The 27,512-nt window shown below is 38.3% G+C and overlaps 1 protein-coding gene across 6 annotated transcripts in view; it reads left to right on the forward strand.

Annotated features, from left to right (window-relative positions):
* PLCL2 (phospholipase C like 2) overlaps nt 1–27,512 on the forward strand; it is a 222,629-nt gene that overhangs the window by 132,436 nt on the left and 62,681 nt on the right. For 4 of the 6 annotated variants that reach the window (XR_008660523.2, XM_055295536.2, XM_055295535.2 and 1 more), the window contains exon 4: nt 23,664–23,739. Coding sequence is in view for 5 of the 6 variants with exons in the window: in XM_055295536.2 (XP_055151511.2) it covers nt 23,664–23,739 (76 nt within the window). In the remaining variant the exon portion in view is untranslated. Of the gene's footprint in view, nt 1–22,961; nt 23,635–23,663; nt 23,740–26,218; nt 26,707–27,512 lie in introns of those variants that run through there. The other 2 variants (XM_055295537.2, XM_055295538.2) reach the window with 2 other exon arrangements.

The following is a 27,512-nucleotide window of genomic DNA, read 5'->3' on the forward strand; positions in this document are numbered from 1 at the left end:
TTGAATCTTCAAAGGAGAGAATGGTTAGTTTCAGGTTCAGAGATTAGGAAGACTTCAGTGAAACATCAGCCTTGAACTAGACTTGTAAGAATGAGTTGGAATTAAACTGGTAAAGAGGAGGCTATTGCAAGATGAGTTCATAGGGTGAAACATGCTCACAGGTGAAATATGCTCAAGCACATATTCTGGGAAATCCAGGTTTGGACTGTAACAAATAGTAGGGAGTCCTTGCACATTTTCGAGCAAAGGGCTATGCTCAGAATTAGGCATTATGGACTCTGGGAGGCTTGGAGTGAAATAGAACTCAGAGACCACCTATTGAGCACCTTTATTTTGCAGGTGAGAAAATGGAAACCCTGTAGCACAACAAATTAATGGCAGAACCGGGGTTGGCACCCAAGTGGTATCTCTGTCCAATTTTTTTCTGCAATCCAGATCAGAAAAATTAACTGTGTAGGATGTGTAGATGAATGATCAATATAGCAATAAAGCCCAAGTAACTGTAATAATAATAATATACAGTTATTCATGTGGGGCTCTTGAAGTCACAGGCACCTTATTTTTCTTGTGCCCCATAAAGGTAGAAAATTCTTCATTTTGCATTACTTAACATATATTAAAAGGCAGATTTAATGCACTTAAAGAAAACTGTAATCAGTAGATCAAATTCCACTCAGAGAAATTCGATCATAAATGTCTGAACACATTGTTTATAATTTCAGAAAACAAAAGTTTAAATGTTTTACTTAAAATATATATAAATGAGCTTGAATACACCCACTATTGGCAATGAAGATCAAGATTGAGCTTGTTCGCTCATGTAATTAAGGGCTGGTAAGAGAAATAAGGAATATGTAACCTGAGTTTAAGAGATTCTAGTGAATATCTGGATACTCGTCATAGTACACAGTGTTCTTAAGAATGGATTTGCACTGGCATTTCGGTGCATCTCCCCTCCCCCATCAATATAAGTGATCTAATTCATCTTTTTAAACTGAAGTGACTTTTACTGTCCTTTTTATGTTGAGAGTGATAATTCCATTCTCTAGCTATCTTTATTAGATGCAGATTTACCACCTGTTTTAAACTTGAATGTTTAAAATTGTTATGAGACCTGTACTAACATATAGAGACCAAGAAGTCAACATTCTTCCTCTATAGAGAGAAAACATTGAACATTTAAATATTTTCTGACGTATTACATAAAAAGAAAATTCTTTTCTAAAGTTTTTTGTTAATTTTGCTGCAGTTTTTCTGTCATGGACTATGCTTTAGTCATTGTAATTAAATTGAAGTCGTAGAGAGGAAAAAGGAGAGAAGAGGAAAAAAATAAAGAAAATGAAGCCCATCTCTCTCTTACAGGCAGTACAGTGGTTCATATACACAGCAAATGGGCAGCCCCCACCTGTTCAGAGATTATACATGAATTCATTCTTGTCATTGCAGTTCCATTCTCTGTACTTTCCCTTTGAAATTAATTTTTTCAGTAATTTTTTTGCAACTTCACAAAAGTCTTGATTTTAATTGCCTTCAGGTTTAATTAAGAAAGCATACTCTGAGGAATCCATTTCCCCAGTAGAGAATAGTACTTTTTAAAGGGAAGAACAAGATGCTTTGTCTGGGAGGATATTATTTGCTGTCTATGAGTGTTTTTATATAAGTTGCTGAGTAGTCTCTTCTAACACGACTTTAAATTTTTCTTAAATAAAACAAGGTTATTTAAATAAAATATGTGAAATGAAGGTTTTTTTCCTTACACAGAAATGTTGGCAGTTGACATGCAGCATCATGAACATTCTGGGTTAAGTTGTTGGTATGGTGTCATATACTTTTTCTTGTTACTTCTTAATTAAGTGAAGAGATAAATCACACTTCGTAATTAATGGAGTCTGCTGGTTTGGACCAGCCAGAGATGATCTGTAATAAGGTTACTATTGATCCCCATCTCCTTTGTGGCTTCTTTTAATTAGAGGTGTCGCCACTACCAACTTTTATAACTGTAGAAAAAAGACCAGATGGAATATTGTGTTTTGGGATAAGAATAAGCTAAAAATGAATGAAAGAAGGAAGGGAGGGTGGAAGGGAGATTTGGGAAAGGTAGATGCATCCTACAGAGTGACGATTTGAAACCCAAAGGCTATTGTTTAATTTGATGACTGGAGAGGTCCAGCCAATGTTTCCAAAATCAGTTTATCTGAAATCATCAAAACCATTGATGAGCCATTTTGTAATGGTTCAAGTTACCAAGCCAGTGGAAGTGAAAATAAATGTTTAAACGATACAGTGTGCTGGTAGCATCACATGTATCATCAGATGAGAAGTACCAGGCCGCCACACAGTAATCAGGAGCTGGGAGATTGGGAAACCTTTGGGAGATTGTGCTTCAAGCATGTAAGTAGCGGTAATTGTAAGATTTTCCTTCCGATCCAGTTTTCTAGCTTAACATGTCTCCACAGAAACCACTGAGGAACACATATTTTAAAGTATTCTTACACACACACACACACACACACACACACCAGATACTAAGCAAGGAACAGTTGAGGAAAGAGTAGCACTTTAGGGGATGGCAGTCCCCTTGAAAGAGACTTCATCACATAGCTCACAGAGCAGCTTTTATCCATTAAGTTTGATATCCAGCTCTAAACTCTCTGGGAGGATGACTTTAATAGAGTTCAACGTGTTGTCAGATGGTGTCCTCAGACAAGAAATGATAAATGCTATTAAGCAAGCCACTATGTCATCTGACATACTAACAGTCTGATTTAAAATTGCCAAGTAAGCAAGGAAACGAGCTGGGGTACCGTCCAGCCCTATTGGTGAATGAGAAATGGGACCCGGCTGTTAGCGTCACTTCAGTTCCTGGATAGATTTCATTTGAGCCATCACCACCTAGAGAACTGTTAGGGGGCAATGGTTTAGGGCCATGTATTTGATAGGGTCTCCATGGTTTTACTTTTCTGTTTAGACCATTTTTATTGTGTTTTAAAGGGGCAAAGGCAGATTGCTTATTTTTCAAACACTGTATTTCCCTGAATCTGGTAGAAAATGTGAATATATCTGAAACCCAAAGCTCAAGAAAAGTTAGGGAACTTCTTTGTAAACCTATGCTTTATGCAAAAGAATACTACTACATTTTTTATAAAACTAAGATATTCGAAGTACTGTAGTCTTTTTTCTTCCTATGCGAAAGTAGAGGAGTTACTTCCTATGTTCCCATCAAATTCCACATCAAATATTGGATTTTGCTCCTGTATAATTTCTTCAAGGCTATTTTTGATACTTTTTCGATAGTTTCTCTGTGTTTCTGTAGTGGCTGAAGGTGCCTCCTAAGTTCTTTGCTAAGTTCTTCTCTCTGTCAAGGACCCTTATAGGAAATTTAAAAAAAAAAGAAAGAAAGAAAAGGATTTTATATATCTTTAAAATTCTGCTGGTGCTCTGGAGATAATATACACAGCTCTTTTGGTCAACTGGCAGTTTCCAAAGCTGTGAGGAAGCACTTAGCTTCCTTACCCCCCCATTTATTCAGTAAACTTTTTGTCATTACTAGACTTTGAATAAATAAACTTTAATTGAGTGGAGGAGGCAATGCTGGCTGACTTCCCATTTCTGTGGCCCTAATTCTAGTTGAGCCTTTCATCACCTTATGCTGTATGGCAGAGTTTGAGTTCAAACTTCATACTCATCCCAGGTGAAAAAGAAAATGTAACTTTCTTACCTCTCTTATGAGGGAGATAGATGTCCCTGGATTTTAATTCTGTTGGTAAACTTCATCTATTGCATTCATTACATTATTTGTTTTGGACTGTAAATGCTCAGCTCTTTAGGTAAAATGCTCAGTCTTTCTGACTTTCTCTCTTTCCCCCTCTTCCTTCACAAAGCGGCCACTGGTTGCCTGGAGAGGGTGTGGTTGCAAAGCCTTCTTTTTGTGTTCTTGGCAAAGAATGTCTAAACATCTAAAGCCACCATCCTCCCCTCCACTTTCTATTCACCTTGAGGTGGGTGCATAGTGGGGGATTTCCCAGCTCCAACATGAGTCACTCAATACTGCAAGAGGCGGTATTTCCTCCTCTCTCTTCTCTCTGTCAAGAAAGCTGCAAGAGCCAGCTCCTTTCCTCCTGCCTCAGAGCTGCAATTCCCTTGACTCAACCTTTGTATTTGGAAGGAAGTCTCCACCACCTTAGGGGATAACACTCTGTGATCTGTGGGTTGTTTCTCCATGATATGGTTTGGCTGTGTCCCCACCCAAATCTCAACTTGAATTCTATCTCCCAGAATTCCCACGTGTTATGGGAGGGACCCAGGTGGAGGTAGTTGAATCATGGGGGCCAGTCTTTCCCATGCTATTCTTGTGACAGCGAATAAGTCTCACGAGATCTGATGGGTTTATCAGGGATTTGCACTTTGCTTCTTTCTTATTCTCTCTTGCCACCACCATCTAAGAAATGCCTTTCACCCTCTGCCATGATTGTGAGACCTCCCCAGCCATGTGGAACTATAAGTCAAATTAATCCTCCTTTTCTTCCCAGTCTCAGGTATGTCTTTATCAGCAGCATGAAAACAGACTAATACACTTGATATGTCAAAATAATTTAGAACATAGTTTGATAAATCCTGATTTTCAAATCTATCATTTTGGTGGGAACCTGAGCAAAAATCTAATTTGATCTTTAAAACTGAGAAATGTCTCTGTGTTCATAAGGTAGTTGCTCCTCATCCAAGCTCTGAAACTTGTCCTTTGAATAGGTGGAAAGCTCCAGGGAAAACATGATTCATAAACTATGGCAGCATCTGTGAAAAGAAATAACTTATTGACACCATCCCCATCACACTTCTGAGACTGCTGAAGCCACCCAGCCTGCAGCCTTTCCCTCTCTGCTGCAGTTCATCCTCTGGTTTGCCTTAAAGACATTCTTCCTGAAATATCACCCAGAGAAAAGCCTAGGTATTTCTGGGAGGGTCCAAGAGGTAGAGTTAGAAGTATGATGTGATAACTTTAAGAACTATGCCAGCTGGAAGGATTATATTATGATCATCAAGAACAGTGGAGCCAAATTGCTCTGTTACCTTGACTATTTTTGTTAGGTGGATAACATTTTTTCTTGGAGCATCCTGGAAAAGTGGCATCCCTTTGGTGTGTTGAGATTGATGAAGAATTTGAGTTAAGCCTAATAATTGCCAAGAGAGAGAAAAAGGAGGGTGAAGTGTGAGAGGAATAAGTTTAAGAACATACACTTCATGTCTATTTTCTTCTAGCAATTGAATCTTTCCAGCATCAAGATTTTTTATTTACTGTTGATACGTGCATCAAACACTACTGGCAATAGTGTAAAGCCCTTTTTAAAAAAAGTTTTTATAGCATCTAGGATCTGTGCAATATCTTAAATTGTGTAATTATTTTTGTAGTATTCACAGAATAGTATTGTCTCTACGTTCAGTTTTATGGATTGCGATTGTCCTCTTTGTGGAAATTCAAACAGAAAAGCAATGATCAAAGAAACAAAGAGCTTAATTGGCTTTCCATGTGTGGTAATTTGTATGTCTTTATGCAGTTTGTGAGTTCCAAATCTTTTCAGATTGATGAAAATGAAGACTAGCTGACCTAGAACATGTGACTCATAGCTCATTAATGCATTCAGCCTTCTTCTCCCTTTGAGTTGGGAACCTCCTGCTCCCCGTTACTTGGGACCCAGAGGAGAGCTATGTTGCTCCTTGATCCTTCAATCTGTGCTGTGGGCATAGAGGCGGCTGTGCCAGCTTGTGCTGGCTACTTTGAAAGAAAAAAGATGTGTTCATCTTCATCCATATGTTTACGGAGACTAGTGATAGAAACCTGGGCACTTCATGAGTGTGGGCACCATTTGAAACCCCAAGTACTCCTTGAGCCACACCCTATTGGAGGGCACGGGACACACACCTTTACTGTTGAATTTAATTGGTTGTCCTAATGGTGGCAACTTCTGACCAGTAGGATGATGTGAGCCTGTCGTGGTTCTTCACTGCACCTGTGAATGAAGGTGGAACATATTCAGTTTAGAGTTTAGAAAGTGTGTAAGTTGCAGTGATAATACAATTTTATTGTTTAGAATCTTTATGTTCTTGATATCCTTCCTTGGCTCTATAAATGCAAGATCCATTCATCAGGAATTAACTCAATCTATTGCCACCCATTCTTATGTAGTTTAGAGAGGTACATACTTTTTTATTTAGAAATTTGTCAGTGTTACATGTCCGGTGGAGCTGAGTTGGGAAGACTGAAGTTATATCAGACACTTACATCAAATTGTTAGTGGTGAGACATGGGTTTGTTTGTAAGTGCCATGATGAGCTGCTCTGTATTTGTGGACATGAGCTTTTGGGATGTACAATCACATTTTATAAGAAAAAATGGAATAATTTGGATGGAATATACTCTATAAAATGAAGCTATTGAAATAACCAGTTTATATGAGAAATCAGATAATTCAGAATTGTTTTGTAAATGTGATTGTTGACACCTACTTGGGCCACCTTCTGGCAGTAAGGTGTGCTAATTTCTGACCCTTTTTTCTGTCTGTTATGTCCCTGGTCATGACCAGGAAAAAAATTCTAAGGTATTTCTTCACAACCTTTTGAATAATAAGGTAGTGATTTTTCTCCACAGCTGATGTATTTCTATAAATAACATTTGACATTTCATAAGCTTTGAAGCTCATATTTTGTTGTTATGTTACATTTGACCTCTTGTTCATAAGAGATGCAATTCAGCATTGCCTCTTGTTTTCACATGAGTGGGAAGACTCACCGTCACCCTCACCAAACCTCTCAGAGCAGCGCACGTGTCTGGAGGGTGAGTCCCTTCGGCACAGTAACTGTTCTGTCAGTGGGGACTATGGGAACTGTCACTCGTTAGTTTATTTAACAGCTCCTGTTTTTCATTCTCTTCACTTCTATTCCTCCAGATTGCTGTGAAATAATTAATGCCACTCACCCCACCAAAATAACTACTTTTAAGACCAGTAAGCTGATTTTACTACCAGACAAATTTATCAGGAATAAAAATAGCATTTAATAATGGTTTTAAGCCTTTTCTAACTTAATTAGGGCATTTAAAATTCTGAGCCATAAGAAAATTACTCTCACACAGTGGATGGACAATATGATGTGTTAAGAGTTAAGTTTAACTCTACAAGCTTAATTACCAATTAGCTTAAAACTAACATGTTAAGTAGTTTAAAACATTTGTTTCCCTACCACATTAGTATTAGTCAGATCTTTAGGGCTAAATGTTAGGGATTTTTATATGGAGATTTTATATGAGATTATTCATCTACTTACAGAAATATTTAATTCAGGTATTTTCTTTGAAATCAGTCTTGATCATTCTGGTTTTCTTTGTAATTATATTCTGACACTGGAGAGACATCAGATGGAGCCATACCATCATTTATGTAATTCTGCGGCATGAAATAACTTTAGCTTTTAAATCACTTGTTTGGGGCAGATTACTCATGCTGTAATCCCAGCACTTTGGGAGGCTGAGGCAGACTTAATCTAGGAGTTTGAGACCAGCCTGGCCAACATGGTGAAACCCTATCTCTACTAAAATTACACAAATTAGCCAGGCATGATGGTGCATGCCTTTAGTCCCAGCTACTCAGGAGGCTGAGGTGGGAGGATCGCTTGAACCCAGGAGGCAGAGGTTGCAGTGAGCTGAGATCACACCACTACACCCCAGCCTGGGTGACAGACTGAGACCCTGTCTCAAAAAATAAATAAATAAATAGATCATTTGTCTTGTATTAGAAAAAAACAAAACAAAATAAATTCCATGTTTGTGAATAGAAACACCTATTTCATTATTTAGCTAAATATAACTGGGATGATATGAATTTTAAGCTGTTTTCCTAAAACTAAGCCCTGTCTTTATTGTTAAACGTTAGAATTCTCCATAGCCAAAATTTTTTGGCCAACATATATCATAATATGTGTTTATTCTTTTAAAATACCAACTACACTTGATTTTTCATGTTCTTTCCTAAAAAGTGCATGTCGCATATCAAACTATATTATCTCAAGTACTTTTAGTCCAGTTTTACCAAGTGATGCATCATGTAACATTTTAGAGCAGGAGCTGAGAAGCACATGTTTTTGTATAGTCTGAAAGCTGAGAATGGTTTTTACATTTTTAATTGATTGGAAAAATAAAAAAAAAATCTTGTGATATGAAAGTCATTTGAACTTCAAATTTTGCTCTCCATAAATGAAGTGTTTTTGGAGCACAACCACCTCCATTAAATACTATCAATGACTGCTTTCTCACTACAGTAGCAAAGTTGAGTAGGGTAGTTGTGACAGAAACTAAGCCTAAGCCTAGCAGCCTACAATGTTTACTGTCTGGCTCTGTATAGAACAAATTTGCCAACACTTCCAAAAGTGGATTGGGTAAAAGTCCTTAGGGTATTTTGATACAGTGATTTTCAAAGTCACCTTTGCCAACCTAAATTATGACTTTCTCTTTCTTTCTTTTCTCTTTTTCCTTTCTTTTTCTTCCTTCCTTTCCTTTAAAATGTACTCACTGCATTTTGAGTTTTGATCCATAAGAATGGGATTCTAATTGTTAACCTGGAGGGAGGAGAAGACTGTTATCATTGCCTGAGCACTCCTCTGCTGGAAAAAGCAATGAGCCGGAATGTGGTCCTACTAATTGTTACGGTCAGAAACCTAAAGAAACAAGAGGTGGAAACTAAAAGGAAAAAGCCAGTGGAAATTAATGTTTGCTCTGATTTTTATAGTGCCCGTGAGGCAAGCATGCTGTCAGTGGGAAATGGTGACAATCCACCTGAGCTGTGTGCTATAACTCAATAACATTTGTAACTGATTTAACCTCACACATATTTAGTGTTTATATATAACCATGGTTGTGCTGCTTGATAATGACGTATTAAAAATGAGCCAGTCCAAGAATTGAGTTTAAATAGTACTCCTTCTCTCAGCCAAATCAAGCATTTCTTGCTGAGGGGCTGAAGGGCTGGGTGGAGAGAAGGGAATTGGGTAGAGTTAGTGAGCAGCTCTGCGTCGTCTCTGAAAACCCCTCGTTTCCTCTCACCCTTTCCTAAGGCAAGGAGGAGGACTTTCTCTCAAACCGTAAAATCCAGGCTGTGCTAACCACACTCAATTTAAAGGAAGGGATTATAAAAGTGCTGGAGGTGGAGACTAATCCCATGAAACCCTCTCCCACCTGAGGAATGGGAAAGATACTCTGAAGCCTCTGTGGATTCCCACACCTTACTGTTGTTTATGCTATTCACCTCCTTCTTACACTCGTCACAACTTATAATTATACATTCATTAGCTTGATCCTTTTTTTTTTCTTTTTTGAGACAGGGTTTTACTCCTGTCACCCAGGCTGGATTGCAGTGACAAACTCTTGACTCACTGCAGCCTCTGCCTCCTGGGGTCAAACAATTCTCCTGCCTCAGCCTCCTGAGTAGTTGGGACTATAGGTGGGCACCAGCATGCCTGGCTGATTTTGTGGTTTTGTTTTTTTGCAGAGTTGGGGTTTTGCCATGTTGCTCAGGCTGGTCTTGAACTTCTGAGCTCAAACAATCCACTCACCTCAGCCTCCCAAAGTGCTGGGAATTCCTTTTTTAAAAGTACCTCTCTTCCTCTCCCTGAAATCTGAGCTCCAGGATAACAGGGCCCATGTGTCCTATTCAACATTGTGTTCTCAGCACCGACCGCAGAGCCTGGCACACAGCAGGTACTCAAAATCCATTTTTAGTGAATGAATGAAAATAACCTTGATCTCCAGGACACAGATATCAGGTGCCCTTCTTACACTACATGTCTTTCCCATATGTCCCTGTATTCCCCGAGCTTTGTTTTTATTTCCATGCACACAAAATGCCTCGGGGCAGGGGGAGCACAGGGTGGAGTGGCTGCTCTTCCAGTCTTAGGTCTGTATGGAAGCACTCACATTCTAAGGCAGTGAGGGCTGGCTTTGCTGGTCCAAGAAGAGGAGGATGCCTGAGGTGCTTGGACAGCTCCAGAGGCAGAAGAGACCGGTCCTGAGAAGGAAGATCTGAGCATCCCAGCTCCTGGATCTTTCACCTCTTGCTCAGACCCTAGATGTCTCCCCAGCTTTTATCAGAGGATCCTTTATCCTATCTGAAATTCCCTCCTTAAAGATTCGTATGCCCTTAAAAAAAAAAAAAAAAAAAAAAACTATATAGAAGAGCTTAGTGCAGAAGAGAGGAGGAGGAAAATGTGAGGGCCCCTAGTTATTCACCTGGCTACGATAGGAGAAAAACTTGGTTCAGTTAAGCTGCCTGAGGTGGGAACATCCCTCATATGTGTACAGTATTTTATGATTTTTTCCCAAGCATGCTCATAAATCAATTGTTACATGAGCTAATAGTCAGAGGCTGTGGTGTACAATGATGTTAGCACATGGACTGGGGTCACATGAGAAAAGGGAAGCCTTGGTTAGGGATAGGCTCCATTTGAGCTGAGCAGAGAAATTCTTGAAAGCCAGATAGCCACTTTCCCCCAACTGCTACAGGCCCCCACTCTCCAACACCTACTGACCCTGGTGAGTGAGCCAAACCACATCTCCCAGGGAAGAAAGCCTTGGCTCCCCTTCCCCTTAACCACACACAGCATCCACCAGCTCCAGCTCCACCTTGGGAAATCCTTGTCTTCATCCTTATCTCACCTGCCACCATGAGCTGGCTCCCAGGGCAAGAGAAGATATGCCGTGGCATGTTTTGCAAAGGGCACATCTTAATAAGAACAGTGGTGTATTCACAGACTACCCAGGTAGGTATGCATGGAGTATGAACACATATGCACAAGACTGCACCCTGGGAAGTAGATGAGCCCCTGCTAATGAGCTAGCTCCTGCACTAGTGCTTACTTGTGTGACTGGGGGCAAGGCTGTTTCTCTCATTTTTTTAAGAAATGGGGTCTCGCTATGTTACCCAGGCTGGTCTTGAACTCCTGGCCTTAAGCGATCCTCCAACCTCAACCTCCTAAAGTGCTGGGATTACAGGTGTGAGCCACTGTGCCCAGCTCAAGCCCATTTTTTAAACTCTACAATGGGCATTAGATCACAACCCCAAAGGATTATAAGACTATGTACCTGTAAATAGCCTAGAACATAATAAATATTCAATAAATCATAGTCATTATGATTGTCATTATTAGTTTTCAAAGGCTGGATGCATATAGCTCCTAAAGCTTGAAGACCTTTGTGTGAGTTTAACATCACTCCAAATTCCAGAGCAGCACTTGTCATGCCCCACTTTGTTATTTATACAGAGCATGGTTACTCCATTTCATAAAGTCAGGTTTAAAGCTCAAAATGAAAAGCAAAAGGTAAGTTCTCCCATCATCTTGCTAAGCAAGTTGCCTCTCTGCTCTGAAAGGGGAAGATACCAGAACATGTGAGTTATGCGGTCAACATCAGGAAGAACGCCACGCCTAGGTTTATACAGTAAATACTCTAGTAGCTGCTCAGATGCATTCTTCCAGCTCTGTTATTCCTGGAGAACTGTGGACACTCTGCTGTGTTTAAAAAAAAGTATTGCTTTTCATCACAGAGAAGTCTTCAATTGCTTTCCTCTTTTAACGAACATCTATACTTAGTTATCACAGACTTGAGAGAAACTAATGATACTTTACAGTAAGACTATGATTAAATTACCTTCTGTTAATTAGGAGTTTCTAAATCACCTTCATCCCCTTGGAGAAAAGACTTCATGTAAATAGGCAGTAATAAAAGTGGTACTATGTTTAATTCAAATTGTATCTTTTTAAATTTAATTAATTTACTAGTAATAGTTTTAAATGAGCATGTCAGAACTAAAGGGTCCTTAGTGACTTGAAAGAGTTAATGTAGCATCCAGAAGTTCCTAATGTACTCTTCAGAAGTAGCTTGCTCACTGAATAACTGGGTTTAACCAGCTCAAGTTCCCCTTTCCTCCCACGGGAATGATTCAGAGCAGGTTTTGAACCATTCTCATCAGTTTTTTGGAGACACTACCCTCCATTCAGGATGTAGCCTCTGAACTCACTATCTTTAACATTTCCAAGACCAAGGGAGAGACAGTGAGGCCCTGGGCCCTCTTTCCAGGCACTTACTAGAGAGTAAGCCAGCAAAGTGGCTGTGGACTACATCCTCACTGGACTGCACCTGGCTGCTCACAGTACCTGTTGAAAGTTCCTTCTAAGTTGCTAAATCCCTTCACCTACCCACATCCCTTCCTCCTTTCATGTCCGTAGAGAATACTTGAGCACAAGGCACACATAAATTTCGTGCTGTCTGGGATGGGATAAGGATGTCGTGTAAGCACATCATTAACGTAGCTTAGAAAAGCTGAAAAGTGGCTGGGAGAGGATAGGGTTTGTGTATGAGTACATCCTTGAGGTGACCATGATGCAAAGCAATTTATCATGTGCTATAAAGTAGATTGTTTAATGTGAGACTATTGTATAAGGCTTCCCACAGTAATCATGTACAAAGTGATGTATAGCATACCAAGTTCTCCCATAACAAGACTTCTGGTCATGTAAGGTTGATAATGAACTAGAGAAGTAAAAGGATTATTATCATTTAAATGCATGTGGACTTAGTGTGTGCATGCTGTTCATATAGAAAAGTATAGCATAATAAATTACCACATAAACTGGTAGAAATTATTATATGGCTTTTCTGGATAGTTTTATAATTGCAGCAGAGTTCCTTTGCAGGGTAGTTTAGGTTCTGTTTTGTTGCTCAATTTTCACGTTTTTTTTTTTTTTTTTTTTTGCTTTTCCTATGAATATCATATTGTTCAGGACCAGAAAGTAAAAGATCAAATTCAGAACTCCTTCCATTTTTTGAAATTCTGTTTATTTCGTGAAATAAGATTAAATAACTTACATTTCTTAACTTAAAGTTTTGGTTAAAAACTAAAATTTGAAATTTAGAAATTTTAAACATTTTCCAAAAATTTAGAGTAGGATAAGTATTTAAAGTATATTCATTGACTTCATAACCAATCTTTTGGTACAACTGGAACCCCTCCAGCGCCCTTTTCAAGCTATTGCCTCTGGTCTATTTAAATGTATTGGGGACCACATGGAGACTTCTGGTAATGCTAAATCTCAATTAATCTAGAAATAGTAGTGAGTGCCTTTTAAATCTAAGTTTGGTTGTGACTTTATGGCTCATTCACTTGTCTGCATAAAAATAAAAATTTCTTATCTGATTTAAAAGCACAGTTTTTGGTGACATAAACCACCCTAGTGCATTCATTGTTTTGATTCACCCTAAGCTCTGCCTCTGTGATTTTGTCGATTTTTTTTCTTTTAATCCTCTAGATGTGCTTTTTTATTTTTTGCCCACTGTCCTCTTTGTGCTGTTTTTCCTTATCTTTGCTCCTTTTTCCTCTCCTCCCAGCCTAACAAATGTGTATTACTAAGGACTTCTAGTGGCTAATGTGGGAAGTGCCTCTCAGAAATACCCACAACTGTAAACAGTAGGTCCATGCAGTGCTCATCGGACACACAGCACCTGTGGAAAGTAGGAACCAAAGGCAATAAACTGGTTCTTTTGACTACATGATACTATTTATTTCATGAATGTTATGCTGAATCCAAATGGTTATTGAGTGAATGCAGAAGACACCCATATTACACTTGTATATGATAAGCATATGCCTGTATCTTATGTTCGTATGGTGATTACGTTCAGAAACTGCACTTAAAGTTTAACCTGTGAAATATGGCCCCCTTCTAAGTGTGTGAATATGATTATGTATTAATTTAGGCTGAGAAGTGATAGAGACATTGATTGTGTCAGAGGAGGCTTTTTATAATTTGAAAATTCAACTAGATACCTACAGATAAGATGGGATGTTATTTTATAGGATTTTATCTGAAATGTAGTACAGAAGAGGTTCAGACTATATCAGGGTTTAGATAAAAGTTATGTAACAGGAAAGACACATTGATCCCTTAGGTACTACCCTAGCTCTGAAGTGAGCTTTATGAAAAGTTAGAGTATATTGGAAAAAGTTAGAGAATAGTTAGCTTCCTACATGTGGGCCCCGGGTCACTCTTAATTCATAATTCATTCCAGATTTATATAGCATTTGGTATCTGTTCTCTGGCAAGAAATGATCATTAAAATAGTTGAATACAGTGTTCAGGCAGACTTATATATGCCAAAACCATGCTTTGAATGTGGTAGAAACTGAGAGTTTAACTTAGACTTCAAATAAAATTGCATAGAAGAATTTTGTAAACAAATTTTTTGGAAATATTTTGAAGTATTCTCCCTTCTATAGTAAGTTCTACTACAAATACTTGTTTTGAAAATTCAAACTTGCTTGAATGCAGTTTATATGTTAGGTAACAATTTGAGCATACCAAAAATTTTGCATTTGCATGTGCAAAATTTTGTGTGAACTGAAATTACACACACACCCCTCAAACATCCACCATATTCTTCAATTCACAAAATGTGTTATGAGCTACACCCTGTATATCTTGTGTTACAATTTTCTGTTAGATTTCAGATCACCCTCCTTCCACCACTTCACAGTGACTCACAAGCTGCAACTCTTCCAACACCCACTTCCACCAGCAACCTTCAGGTCTTTTTCAAGGTTAAGTGCCGTGTTTATTGTAGTATTTTTTCATTCTTTAACCGTTTAACATATGCAGAACTGTGATGTTGTTTTTATTTGATGTCTTTTTTTAATGTGTCACTGCAAAATTTTTTAGTGTTGTGCCCCTAACCCACTTTCCTTATAAGCCCTGTGGTTTTTATTGCATAAATTTGTATAGTGAGGTGAGTTTTAGGATTGCAGAACTGTCATACTGCAGTTACAGCAGGTCCTTGAATAATGTCATTTTGTTCAGCATCATTTCGTTATAACACTGAAGAGGAAAAAACAATTGATTCCCAGCTGGGGCCACTTGTATGGAGTTTGCATGTTCTCCCCACGTCTGTGTAGGTTTCCTCCAGGTACACCAGGTACACCAGTTTCCTCCCACATACCAAAGATGTGAACTTCAGATGAGTTGGACAATCTTCAGGGTCTCAGTGTGAGTGAGTGTGGATGTGTGTGTGAGTGTGCCCTGCGATGGGATGGCATGCTGTCCAGGGTGGGTTCCCCCTTGTACCCTGACCTGCTGGGATAGGCTCTGGCCACCTTTGATCTGGAATAAGTGGGTTGGAAAATGAATAAATAAATGAATGAATGAATATAAGTTATTGGGAAATAAAAATTTATCAGGTATTTGACAATCATCCAAATGCGCGGCAATATTTGTTAACTGTTTTTGAGCTGTGTGGTAGTAGGAGGTTCCTCTGAAAATTTTCATTTTGCAAACATTTGTTGATTTAATACACCGCCACTATGACTACTGTCACGAATTCACCACAAATTGAGTAAATAATGATCTTACTTGTTTTCATTAATCTTTCTTAAATGTATGTATATTCACATTTATTTCAGCATTTAAAATTAGAAGTGTTTTGATCTTTGTTGAGAAGTTTGATGACGTTTTTGTGACCAGAAATACGCTGTGGAAACTTAACCCTTGTTTATATCAGTTAGCCTAGGGTAAAATTGGTTTCATTGTACCTTGTTCACTGAAAGTCACAGTTTCCAAGAACCTGTCCATGTTAAGAGAAGACTTACTGTATATTCTCCACAATTACTCAAGACCACCAAATGAGCAGATCTGCAGCTTCCAATACTGTGGACTCACTCTCCTTCCAGCACCTCTCTCTGTAGACGTCTGTAAATGTTTAGCATCCTTGTTCTTTTCCTGCCCTCTGACCACTCTTGCACCTGTCATTACTAGTTATTATTCTCTCTGCTTATTCCAGTGATTCTGGAGCATCATGCAATGTTCATTCATCTTTAAAATTCCTCCCTCAGAAATGTAGACATTCTTTCATCTCAGCTACTACCTCTGTGCAGAAAATTTTCGATTATCCAGTGCCAGAACCAAGCTGTCACATAATTTCTGGTTGCTACTCGAGATTCTTAGACTTCCCTACTGTAACCACCAGTTCAATTCAACTAAGCTGGAAGTTCACATCCTAAATGCGTTAACATACTTAAAGGAACTGTAAAGCACTCTGGAACTGTGGGGTGTGTAACATGTTTAGCTGTAAACTGTAAAACACTCTGTAATTGTAAGGTGTGTTACAATTTTTCTTATCCTCACCAGTTTTCATCTCTTATCTTGGCTCTTCCTTCTGTGCCCACAGCAAATCAGCCTTGGAGTCATCCTCCATGTAATGTCTTCATGTCATCCTTTCTTTCCCAGCCCCTCTGCTGCCTCTCATGTCTCTCATATAGCAGTGGTCCCCACCTGCTTCCTGTTCCCACTTTTGTGCCCCCATCTGCCATTTCTTCCTCCATACTAATGCTTGCTTGTTCATGGTTCTGAAATTTTACTTTGTTCATAACACCTCTGCTTAAAATTGTCAAGGGTTTGTGATTAAATTCAAACTCTACAGTGTAGAAGTTCATATCTTACCAATCTGGCCCTCACTCCTTTTCTATCCATGTTTCCTTACATTCTCTAATATGAGTTGAGATGCCTAGAAAGTTTAACAATATCTTACATGATTTCAAGTCCTGGCCTTCTGCATCATGCCTGCAGCGGGGTCCTGTGTGTGGCAGCACCCAAATATGCTCCTCTGTATGTTTGTTAACAGTTGAGTAGTGCTTTTTATCAAGCACATCTCAGGTTCTTTCTATAACTTTCTTTTATAGAGAGCTTTTCCCCCCTATAATTTGCGTAGTGGAAGATGTGGTAGTGGAAATGAAGTTTCATAAGAAACCTAGGACAAGTTACTCTGGAAACAGTTTGTTATTTAGAAAGTGTTTTCATAGTGACCTTGCTGGAAGGGAGGATGACCACAGCTCTTAATGATATGGCAGACCTCGGCCCCTGGATGGGCACCAGCTCTCTGTCCTCCCTGCAGTGAACTGCAGCCACAATGCTCCCCCCATGTGAGATGGAAAGGGGAGCTGGGTTTAATTGTAGTGCACAGCTGGCCAAAGACCTCTACAGCAATAATCTTTTCGTATTTCAATTTAAATTTGTGACTTATGTTCAAGTATTTAAAAGTACGTTGTGTTTTCCAACAATAACTTTATAAATGGTGCCTCTTCCATTAGTTCAACTTTGTAACATTTTTCTGTACTTGGAAGCTTTAGTAAAGGAAAAACTTACCTCTGGATTTCGGTTGAGAAGTCTCAAATCCCAATGTTTTAGAATCAAACTAAAATTCTTCACCCACACAGTAATAATTATTTTAAAGTGTTAAAAAGAGAGATTATATTGTTAACTCAGAGAGGTGTTTATTTCAAGAGTGCAGAAAAAAGCACCAAAGCTTACAAATTCCTGAGGGCATCTTGATCTTACTTTCTGCCCCATTCACAGCATTAGTGAACTAACTGGCTTTGCAGGGCCAAACAGCACAAGGCTGACCACACACCAGGGACGTTGAGCTTTAAGAGGCTGTTTTAGTCCATTTTGTGCTGTTGAAACAGAATATCACAGCCTGGGCAATTTATAAAAACTAAAATTTATTTTCTCACAGTTCTGGAGGCTGGGAAGTCCAAAATCAAGGCTCAGTATCTGGTGAGGGTCTTCTCACTGGCTCCTCACGTGGTGGGAGACAGAAGGGCACACTAGCTGAATGCTGTGTGAAACCTCTTTTATAAGGACCTTAATCCCATTGACTAGGGAGGAGCCATCATGGCTTCATCACCTTTTAAAGTCCCTGCCTGTTAATACAATCACATTGGCAATACTTGAATTTTGAAGGGGACACGTTTAAACCATAACAGAGGCTGCCATTCAGAAAATTCTGACTAGATGGGAAAAAATTACTTTGGATTGAATGAGTTCCTATTTTTTGAAAACCTTATCCATGATCACATTTGCTCTTCTGTATTCATCCCTGGAGTCCAGAGAAGCAAGTCCTGCTTTGGTCCAATCCTCCCAAGGTCATCCTGAGCCTGGTGCTGCCTGAAGCCACATCTTGCCACCTGGGCGTTTACTGGTCCACTGAGGCCTATCTTGGATCCCCAAGGTGGTCATGGCAGTTTGGGGGCATCCAGTGGTTAGGGCCAGGTGTATACTGCGTCATTTTTCTAAGTCCATTGGCATGTTTGAGAATGATAATCTTTACATTTTTTGAGTTTGGAAAGATACTTCCCTGTTATGTGTCAAGTAATCATAGAATCCATGTGAAAGAACAAAGTTGTTTTTACTATCTAGCCTTTTTCTTTTATAGCACCTTTAAGACTTCTCAGACTTTGTAACTTCATTAGAAACAGCTACAACAGAAGATGCTGCACATCTGTGTTGAGTAGGACAGGCAAAGAAAGGAGTTTAGAGGTTGGGATTTTCTATCTGAAACTGAGATTCAAAACAAGATAAAGGGGAAAAAATCTAGAATTCAGAAGATGTTATTACTAAAATTTATTTCACCCAAGTATTTAAAATTATTGACAAACTACTTTTATAATTATTAACAAAATCTGTGTTCTTAAGATGAAGGGCAATTCAGTGAATTGTCTGAAATCAGACACAGGGTCCTTATATAAAACCACAGACTTGCTTATTCTGAAAATGGAATTTTCCTAGTTGATAAGCAAGTTTCAAAACAGAATATGAAAGAGCAGTCTATAGAAATCTAGTAATATATAATATATTTATATAATAATAACCCTTCTCATAGCTGTATCTATAAACAGAGAAGTTGACTTTACACTAACATGGGAGTTACTTTCAAAACATAGCACTCTGATGAAAGGCATGTCTGGTTTCTTTCCAGCTTAATAAAATATAAATTTTAATTTTTACTTTGCCTTTAGTTGAAATTTCCTGCTTTTCATCTGCTCAAATTCTGTATTAAAATCTTATATTAGAGGTGATCAAATTTATGAAATAGATTTCTAGGCTATGTTACATCCATAGATTTTCCAAACACTTTAGTTCCAGAAATGTAGGAGGTACTGGTAACAGGCCAGTGATATAAAATCCATTAGCAACAACTATATAAAAGCATCTTGCCCTAGAAAAAACAATATAAGCATCCATGTGGCGAGTTACTCAGGCTGGCAGCAGAGTGTCTGATTGCTGTGCCAAGACTTACACCTGTGTGTTTATAGGGGCTTGATGAAATTCATGCATTTGCATTAATGCAAATAATGCTTATATAATTAACCACTCTACTTGGCCTTGCGTTGTAGTGACATATCAGTGTAATATACACAGAGAAAACAAGATAAAGTAGTTTTTTCCTTTGGCTCATTCATCGACATCACTACCCGCACATCTGCTTTTGTCTAATCTGAGATGCTTATTCTAGTAGTTTCACATTAAATATAAATTATTTATTATTTATAATAATGAATTGTAAAATAGAGCCAAGTAATTTATTGCTGTCATTTTAAAATGTTTTCTCAAAGTGCTTTATAGAAACATTATTCTAAAAAACAACTTTGGGTCAATGTTAGTAGCTGAGATATTACTATATTGTATGTAGCACCTTTTAGGAGTTACAAAATTTCCTCTGCTTTTGTGCTTTCTTCGGATTGGAACGGTCTTTCCTCTTCACTTGTGCAATTGCCACTCATGTGTCAAGACCTATAATGGTTCTGTGGGAAAAGCAGAGGCTTCAAGACCAAACAGAATACCAGTTTCATGACTTACTAATTACAGTTATTTTGCCTATAATACCAGATTACCTTGAAAGGTTGCTTATGTTTCAGGTAGGTCTTCAGTGTTCACGTCTGTAAAACTAACCTCATAATTACTCACCTCACATGGATAATGTGATCAGTAAATAAAATAGAAAGCACCAGGTACATACTGATGCAGAGATGTTGAATTACTTTCATCTTGATTCATTCAACCAACACTTGTACTATTTATAATCACAGCTTGTTATAAAGTAGCAGACCCAGACAGAAAGTGGCCCCTGCTAGATCAGCTGGTGGCCCCACGTTGCCTCTGCTGCATCCTCAGTGCCATGTGCACTACATTCAATCATAATTGACGGCAGAATGAAAGGGAAACATCAGCTTGCTGAGTAGGGGCCTGAAGGCCCATCGCCTAACCTGTCCTCTAAGCCTGCTGGACTCTACACCTGGTGTTGCTATAGGAGCCCACAGTCCTGAGAGCTTCCTTAAGAGCACCTAGAGGAGCTCTTAGACTCAAGGAGAATTTATGCAATACTACAAAAGTTGAAGATTAATATATGCCTGTTAAGAACAAGAGCTATAAACTGTTAACCATACATTAATTTAATTATAAATATGTACCCCAAAACTATAAAAAGATACTTCCTTCTGAAGCAAGTAGTACAAATATTTGATAACAGGTGTGACAATGTGAATCATCTCTGCTGAGGTCTGGATATGTTTTCTGCCTGCCTTGTCTAAGCTTTGCTCGTTGTTTACTATGGGCCTACCTTCTCCTAGGCTGGTTCCCTCTGGAATTCCCCTCTAATACAGTCTGCAAATGCCTCCTGCTGTTAACTTTCAAACCTAAGAGGAATGGCTTCTCACTATTTGTGTTCTCCACCCTGATGTGTTAGTCATCTTCATATTTTATATACTACTCATGAGTGGGGGGACGATAGTCACTGTCATTATCAGCAGAGGAACTTCCTGTATTGAAATCTAAGCCACAGGCAGATCCTTCTGTGGGTGTCAACATGGATACCATTACACCACAAGTGCTTCACCATTAAATATCCCGCCAAAGGGCTGTAGCTTCAGAATATTGGATTTTATCACATCCAGTAGCTCACAGGTTACAATAGCAATCCCACCTTTTTAGTTATTGTTTGTGCATCTGTTTTATTTCCGTACCATAGTCCCAGTGCAGCAATTGTTCTTTTTTTTTATATATATACTTTAAGTGCTAGGGTACATGTGCTTCATACTCAGCCCTTAGCTCAGGGTCCCACACATAGAGGGCCTCAGTAAACGATTGTCCCAAGAATAAACAAATGATCCTCCAAGTGTTACAGAGTTTAGGAGGCAGATGAGCTTCTATATCTGGACTCTTGAGATGGATGTGCATTTATTCAGCCTTACGTATATTTTATAGCTGGAAGATGCATAATTATTTATCCTTTGGTGATACTTAAACTGGAAGATGATTCTAAGAATCATAATGCAACTTGTTTCTCTGAGCTTCATCACACCCAGCTTTTCAAGTGGAACTAAAATTAGTCATGAGTATTGGAAACATTGCCAGTGAACATATGAAAAGAGGGCATTCAGCTAATTTGGGGCTACCAGAAAATGCTCTGCCAGGCCTCCTGGATAAATGGGGAGTCAGCCGTGACAGCTGCCACTTGCAAGTGTCTTCATTGCGCCAGTCGCTTCTCACACATCCTTTCATTTAATGCTCACATTATAAGGTGTAATGTCTTTAATAAGCTTATTTTATGGGTAGGAAATTAGGGTTATGAGGTTAAATATCTTGTCCTAGATGACAAAGCTAATGAGTAATAGAACCAGGATTGGAACCCATGTAAATCTTTGCTCTTTCTGCCGCTACACCACTCCCAAGATGAGTTTCTCATCTGCATGTGTGAGCCTCTGCTTAACGCTGCTGTTTTGTTCTCCTCCACGCCTTCTGCTTTTGCTCCTGTCCTCATTTGTTTAATGACTGGGTTCATTTCCTTGATCATATTTTTTTTTCCTTCTCCTGTTTGAATGATGGGGGCACAGTTGGCCAGTTCTTTGATACTAAGCTGTAACAATCACCATCCTTGCTTGAAGAAGTCCTTGCTTCTTTGTATCTCTCATTTGGCTTGACATCAAAGCTGAAAAAGGTTACTGATGACGGTATGAACCTTTTCAATATGCAAATTATGTAGTGGTACAAACGACTTTATATCAGTATGATAAAGTTATTAACGATTCATTTTTATCACTGCCTGTTCAATATGTCAAGCTGTAAAATAGAATATTTTAATTTACAGGAATGACTCAGATCTTGAAGAATGAATGTGAAAATACTGAATTCCAAAGTGCAAACTCTGCCATAGGCTGTGGACTTCTTGAGGACAGGGGTTGTATCCTGTAGGTCAGGTATACCTGGTTTCCACACAGGGGCTGCCTGCAGTAGACCCCAGCGATGATTAAAGATACATTATGAAGGCGTAAATAAATGCCTGCCTTGGCCTTTAAACTTTTGATGTTTACCGGGTTTTTAGAACTGTGCAAGTTGATAAATACTATCTGACTAACCTTAAGAAGCTAATACACTTTTTAAGAGACATGTTATTATATTTTAAATAAGTGTAACTTACCAAAATATGGTGGTTTTTGAATTACGCAAATAATCCAACCTACATGTATTTAGTTACTATAAAATAATTACTATGGCAATTAGTGATAAATGCTATAAAGAAAAATAAGGCAGGCCAGGTGCAGTGGCTTATGCCTGTAATCCCAGCACTTGGGAGGCCAAGGTGGGAAGATCACTTGAGCCTGGGAGTGTAAGACCAGCCTGGGCAACACAGCAAGATCCCATCTCTACAGAAAATTTTAAAAATTAGCCAAGCCTGGTGGCACACACCTGTAGTCCCAGCTACCTGGGAGATGGAGGCTAGAGGATTACTTGTGCCTAGGAGTCGGAGAGTGCACTGAGCTGTGATTGCGCCACTGCACTCCAGCCTGGCTGACAGAACAGACAGTGTCTCTTAAAAAAAAAAAAGAAAAAAAAATGAGGCAGAAATGAAAGGAATGGATGGGTGTTTATTACTTAAAATATGATGGTCATGTAAAATAGATGAGTAATATTATAATGCAAAATATTTGAATATTTAAATACAAATATGTAGAATTTATACTAAGGTAGATATCATAATTGTACCCATTTGAGCCATGAGACTTGTTTCTGGTTATCCCATTTCCTTTTCATACTGATTTTAGAGCCAACAAGATTACTTCAGAGGGATCTTTTCCTAGCATTTTGGTGAGTAAAATAATGGATCAACTGTTCACTGATTCTTTCTCTTCTTCAAGCTTGGGCTCTTAAAACAAGCACATGCAATTTGGAACAAGAATTAAAATTTGAACATTTTAAAAACCATTAATAGGAACATAAAAATACTAGTTTTAGAGGTACTATTAGTGATGAATGGTATCAAATAAATGCTATTTTTTAATTCTCATTGTATGTTTTAAACTGAATTTCAGATGAAGACATTTTGGCTGAAATGAGTGAAGTGTGTAGGTGTTGAAGTTTTCTATAAGATGAAGTTGAAAATTTTGTTAAAATGGATAACCAAAAATACAATTTAAAACTCAGATCAGATTTGCACACATATTTGTAGCTTTTCACACTGAAATGAACTCAGTTCAGTATATTAGCTCAGGGTTCAAGTTCAGTGTTGTACTAGCCTCACTGCACTTGGAAAGTAATACTATTCACATCTTGTTTTAACCATTATGTGGGGATGCATGATTTTATCATTTTCACATGCACATTTGAAGTTGAGTAGTGGAAAGTCAGATAAAAAAAGTGTTTAATATCATCACATCAGCCTGTTTTAGGAGAAGAGCCTTGTGCATGAATGCAGGAGGGGATCTAGTTGTCAGGTATAATCTCATGTCTGGATGTTCCCTTTGCAGATGATTCAGTCCCTCAAGGCGTTGATTGAAAATGCAGATGCTGTATATGAAAAGATCGTACATTGTCAGAAGGCAGGTAAGTGAAAGTTTGTTTCCTCTCTTTCAGATAAAATTAATGGCATCATATACTTTGCCCCAAAACTATTTCATTTTTTGGATGCCATATCAAGAAAATCAAATAAGAAAATTATTTTTCTACGGCTAAAGAAAATACCAATTCAGTGGTTCTCAGCCTTAGGTAACAAACTCACCTGTGGGGACCATTCAAAGTACATCAACATTGGTCTGAGGTGTGGGGCTGGGAATTAATAACTATTTTAAATTCCCAGGTGTTTCTAATGTGCAGCCCAAATTGAGAAACTCTGCACTAATCTCTTCTTCAGTGTTAACTGTGTTGCCAAAGCTCCTGCTGGTCACCCATGACTCTGGTACACAGTAGGATAGGTAAAGCTTGAGTAGAGGGAGAATGGCTTCTTGTAAAGGAGACGGGTACCAGTTACAACCTCCTGACACTTTTTAGTACACTGGCATTTTCACGTGTTGATAAATTCATTAATTTAACATCAAAATGTTATACCAGATTATAAAATTCTTCTTATATAAACAATCATCCGGTTAATTTTAGCTGTGGTAAAAACCAAAAAATTCAGTAGTCTGCATTGTAATAAAAATACACAAAATGGAGTTATTTTAGTTTTCTAATTTTTTGAGTGTTGATTTGGGAGATTCTAATATGGAGAATATTTTCAAGTCATAAAAAAAAACTGTCCTGACTTTCTAAGGTTTTTTTGGTTGCTGTTCTTTAAAACCAAGAAACTATATTGCCTACCCTGAAAAAAAAAATCCCTTATCTCAGAAATGAACTTGTTTAAAATAGATCGAAGATAAGGATATGTGTGACTTTTTTTTTCTAGTATCTATTGAAAGAGTATTCATATTAGTGACTAATCAACAAACTCCACAATCCCCATCTTGTTTTACTCATCTTGTCAGCAAATGTTGTTAGCAAAGTGGTCTTTCTACTTCTAGTCCTTTCCAAGCTAACTCTCCCTACAATCTACATTTAATTATTCAAACACAGTTTTTATCTACAACACAATCTACAAATTATTAACACAATCTACAAATTACTGAACAGGAGATATGGAAGTAAACACAGTAAATATATTGAATACTTACCGTGTGTTGCTCAGGAGTCTCAAGTTGGTGTGTGAGGCACTGGGGAGACATTGGTGTTTGTGTAGAGCAAGAGAGGGACTGAGCTTTCAGGTACTGACCATAATAGCTGTGTGCAGAGAATGTCCATGGGCAGACCTGATGGGAAGCAGCTGGCAATAGATAAGGAAGGTGCTTCTGGAGAGTGAGGGAGGAAGGGAAGGGATGGTGAGCCATCTGCCCTCTGCTTCGGGCTGCCTGTCCCCATTCCCTGTGTTTCTACATAATCAGATTTGCACACACCACTCATCTGCTGAGACTTCTATCTCTGCCCTCTCTGCCAATCTGTACTTTCCTCTTTTTCAATTATCTCAACAGTCTTCTAGGAGACCTTTCAAGATTCCAGGATTTATGTTACCTAAAGCATTCTATTCAGCCCTTTAAACCTTTAATTTGCTTCAGTTGGTAGGGCTTCTTCAGTTATTGTGTATTTTATTAATGCATTCCATCTTGTAAACAGGATAATAACCTCCTAAAGCACAAAGATTATATATCAAGTTGCTCTCTGTATCTTACGCATGACATCTGTTCTAACATTCTGCGCAGAGTAGTTGCCCAAATATTAACTAACTAAATATGATTTGATTTTAATTATTTGATTCCATTCAATGCATGTATTGCTATGAAAATTGTGGACTTTGTGGAATTTGAAAAAAAGAACTGTTTATCAGAAAAAAACTATTCAACAATTTGAGTTATTGTCAATTAACTGGTTTATGAAATTTGATAATTTTGAGTATAATGTGGCCTTCTGTTTATGTTTATTTCAGTAAGGGATACATGTGCTTGTACTTAAAAAGCTGAAGAATTTTATCTATTAGGGATTTTGATTAGGATGGGGGGAGAATAACCACTGTGTAATAGTTCAAGTTCCTCTGGGTTTAAAGATCTTTAGAAGCACGTAAAGATTATCTTTTGGTTTCACAGTTACTGCTGAACGCCTACACAGCCCTTCTGTTATCCCAAGTACTTATTTTAGAGTCCCTTGATCTTTTGTTTCTCATGTTTACAATTATGGTAAGGACATATAGTCATTAGTCATATGAAGAATTGCTAATTTGTATTGGGCTCGAAAGACATTTGCATAAGATCTTACTTTTGATAAGTAATTGTTATTCTGCTTGCCAACAGATATAGGTCAACAAAGTGCTGCAAGAGAGGATTATTTTAGATGTATTTCAAATTTTAAAGCACAAACGTATATTTTTATTAGTTAAAACCTTGTTTAAATAATTGAATGGAAATAAAGAGTCAGACATCCACCCCCAAACACATGTTAAAAAATGTCGCCAGTTCACAAGGGTTCGGGCTCTTGGCTATGTAATCTATTTTTTACATAGGGACATGCTTATGCTGATGTTAGTACTGGGAAGAGGAAGCATGGCAGGAGAGGAATGCTGAGAAGTGAAGACCTCCAACCAAGGTAGGCTAGGAACCTATGCATCCCAGCAGTGGAGGACCCAAAGGGACCATGCAAAGAGCAGTGGAAACAACTCGGAGATGCGCAGTTGGAGGCAGTCTGCCTGCATAGTCTTCTCTGTTAAGAGAATGCAGTAGCACGGAGAATTGGGGTAAAAGAGAAATTTTAATAACAAAACCATGTTGCTAGGAATATATAAACGACCCAGTGAAGAGGAAGACATTAATAGATGAGACAGAGATTCAGGATGAAGGATGTGAGGTCAGGAATGAAGTACAGTTGTGAAACACTTGACCTTAGAAAGGGAGAAAGGTTCCTCGTCTGAGATAATACAGAAAGCCGTGACATTTAGAAAAATTCTGACGCATTAGGAGATACACCTAATGCTAAATGACGAATTAATGGGTGCAGGAAATCAACATGGCACATGGATACATATGTAACAAACCTGCACATTGTGCACATGTACCCTAAAACCCTAAAGTATAATAAAAAAAAAAAAAAAAAAAAAAAAAAAAAATTTAAAAAAAAATTCTGAAAAAGAGAGGAGTGTTTTCCATTGACGAGGTAAACAGGGAAGTAGTGTCATAGGAGAACACCAATTTTGGGGGTGAGGAAGTGAAAGCGGGGATTCAAGACAGGGGCAAGAGTATGGGGACTTTGCTCAGAGTCAGAGATCAGCAGTGCCAGTCAAAGGGACTGATTAAATATCAGATCCTGCAGGGGTGATATGGGATGCGTGAGTCTGGGCCGCCATGGGAGTGAGAAGTGATGTGGCCGTTCAAGAATGGGTCTCTATAATTCATAAGCCCAGGCAAACACATGCATACACATTCTCAAGTAGGAGATTGGTAAGGAACACCAGCAGCAGAGCTGAACAGGAGTCTGCAGAGGGAGAAACATCATAAAAGTTAATTTGTTAGAAATGTATAAAAGTTGGGAAAAGATTTGTCAAATTCTTTCAGGGCCAAAGTCTTTTCCAATTTCTAATATCAGGGCAAAAGTCTTTTCCACTTTCTAATGTCTATGTTTTTGTCTCTTTAAATGCCAAAACTGTAAACCATTTTTGAATTATAATTTCTTTCTAGTCACTGAATTGGTATGCTTAATAAAGGATAGGAAGATGATCAAGAAGGAAACCCAAACTGCTTTCCCTCAGTGAGCTAGGTGTTTCTATCAGGTAATTTTAAATGGAAAATAAATTGTTCTCTGGA

Source organism: Symphalangus syndactylus, chromosome 10 (genome assembly GCF_028878055.3).
Source record: "Symphalangus syndactylus isolate Jambi chromosome 10, NHGRI_mSymSyn1-v2.1_pri, whole genome shotgun sequence".
Taxonomy (NCBI): domain Eukaryota; kingdom Metazoa; phylum Chordata; class Mammalia; order Primates; family Hylobatidae; genus Symphalangus; species Symphalangus syndactylus.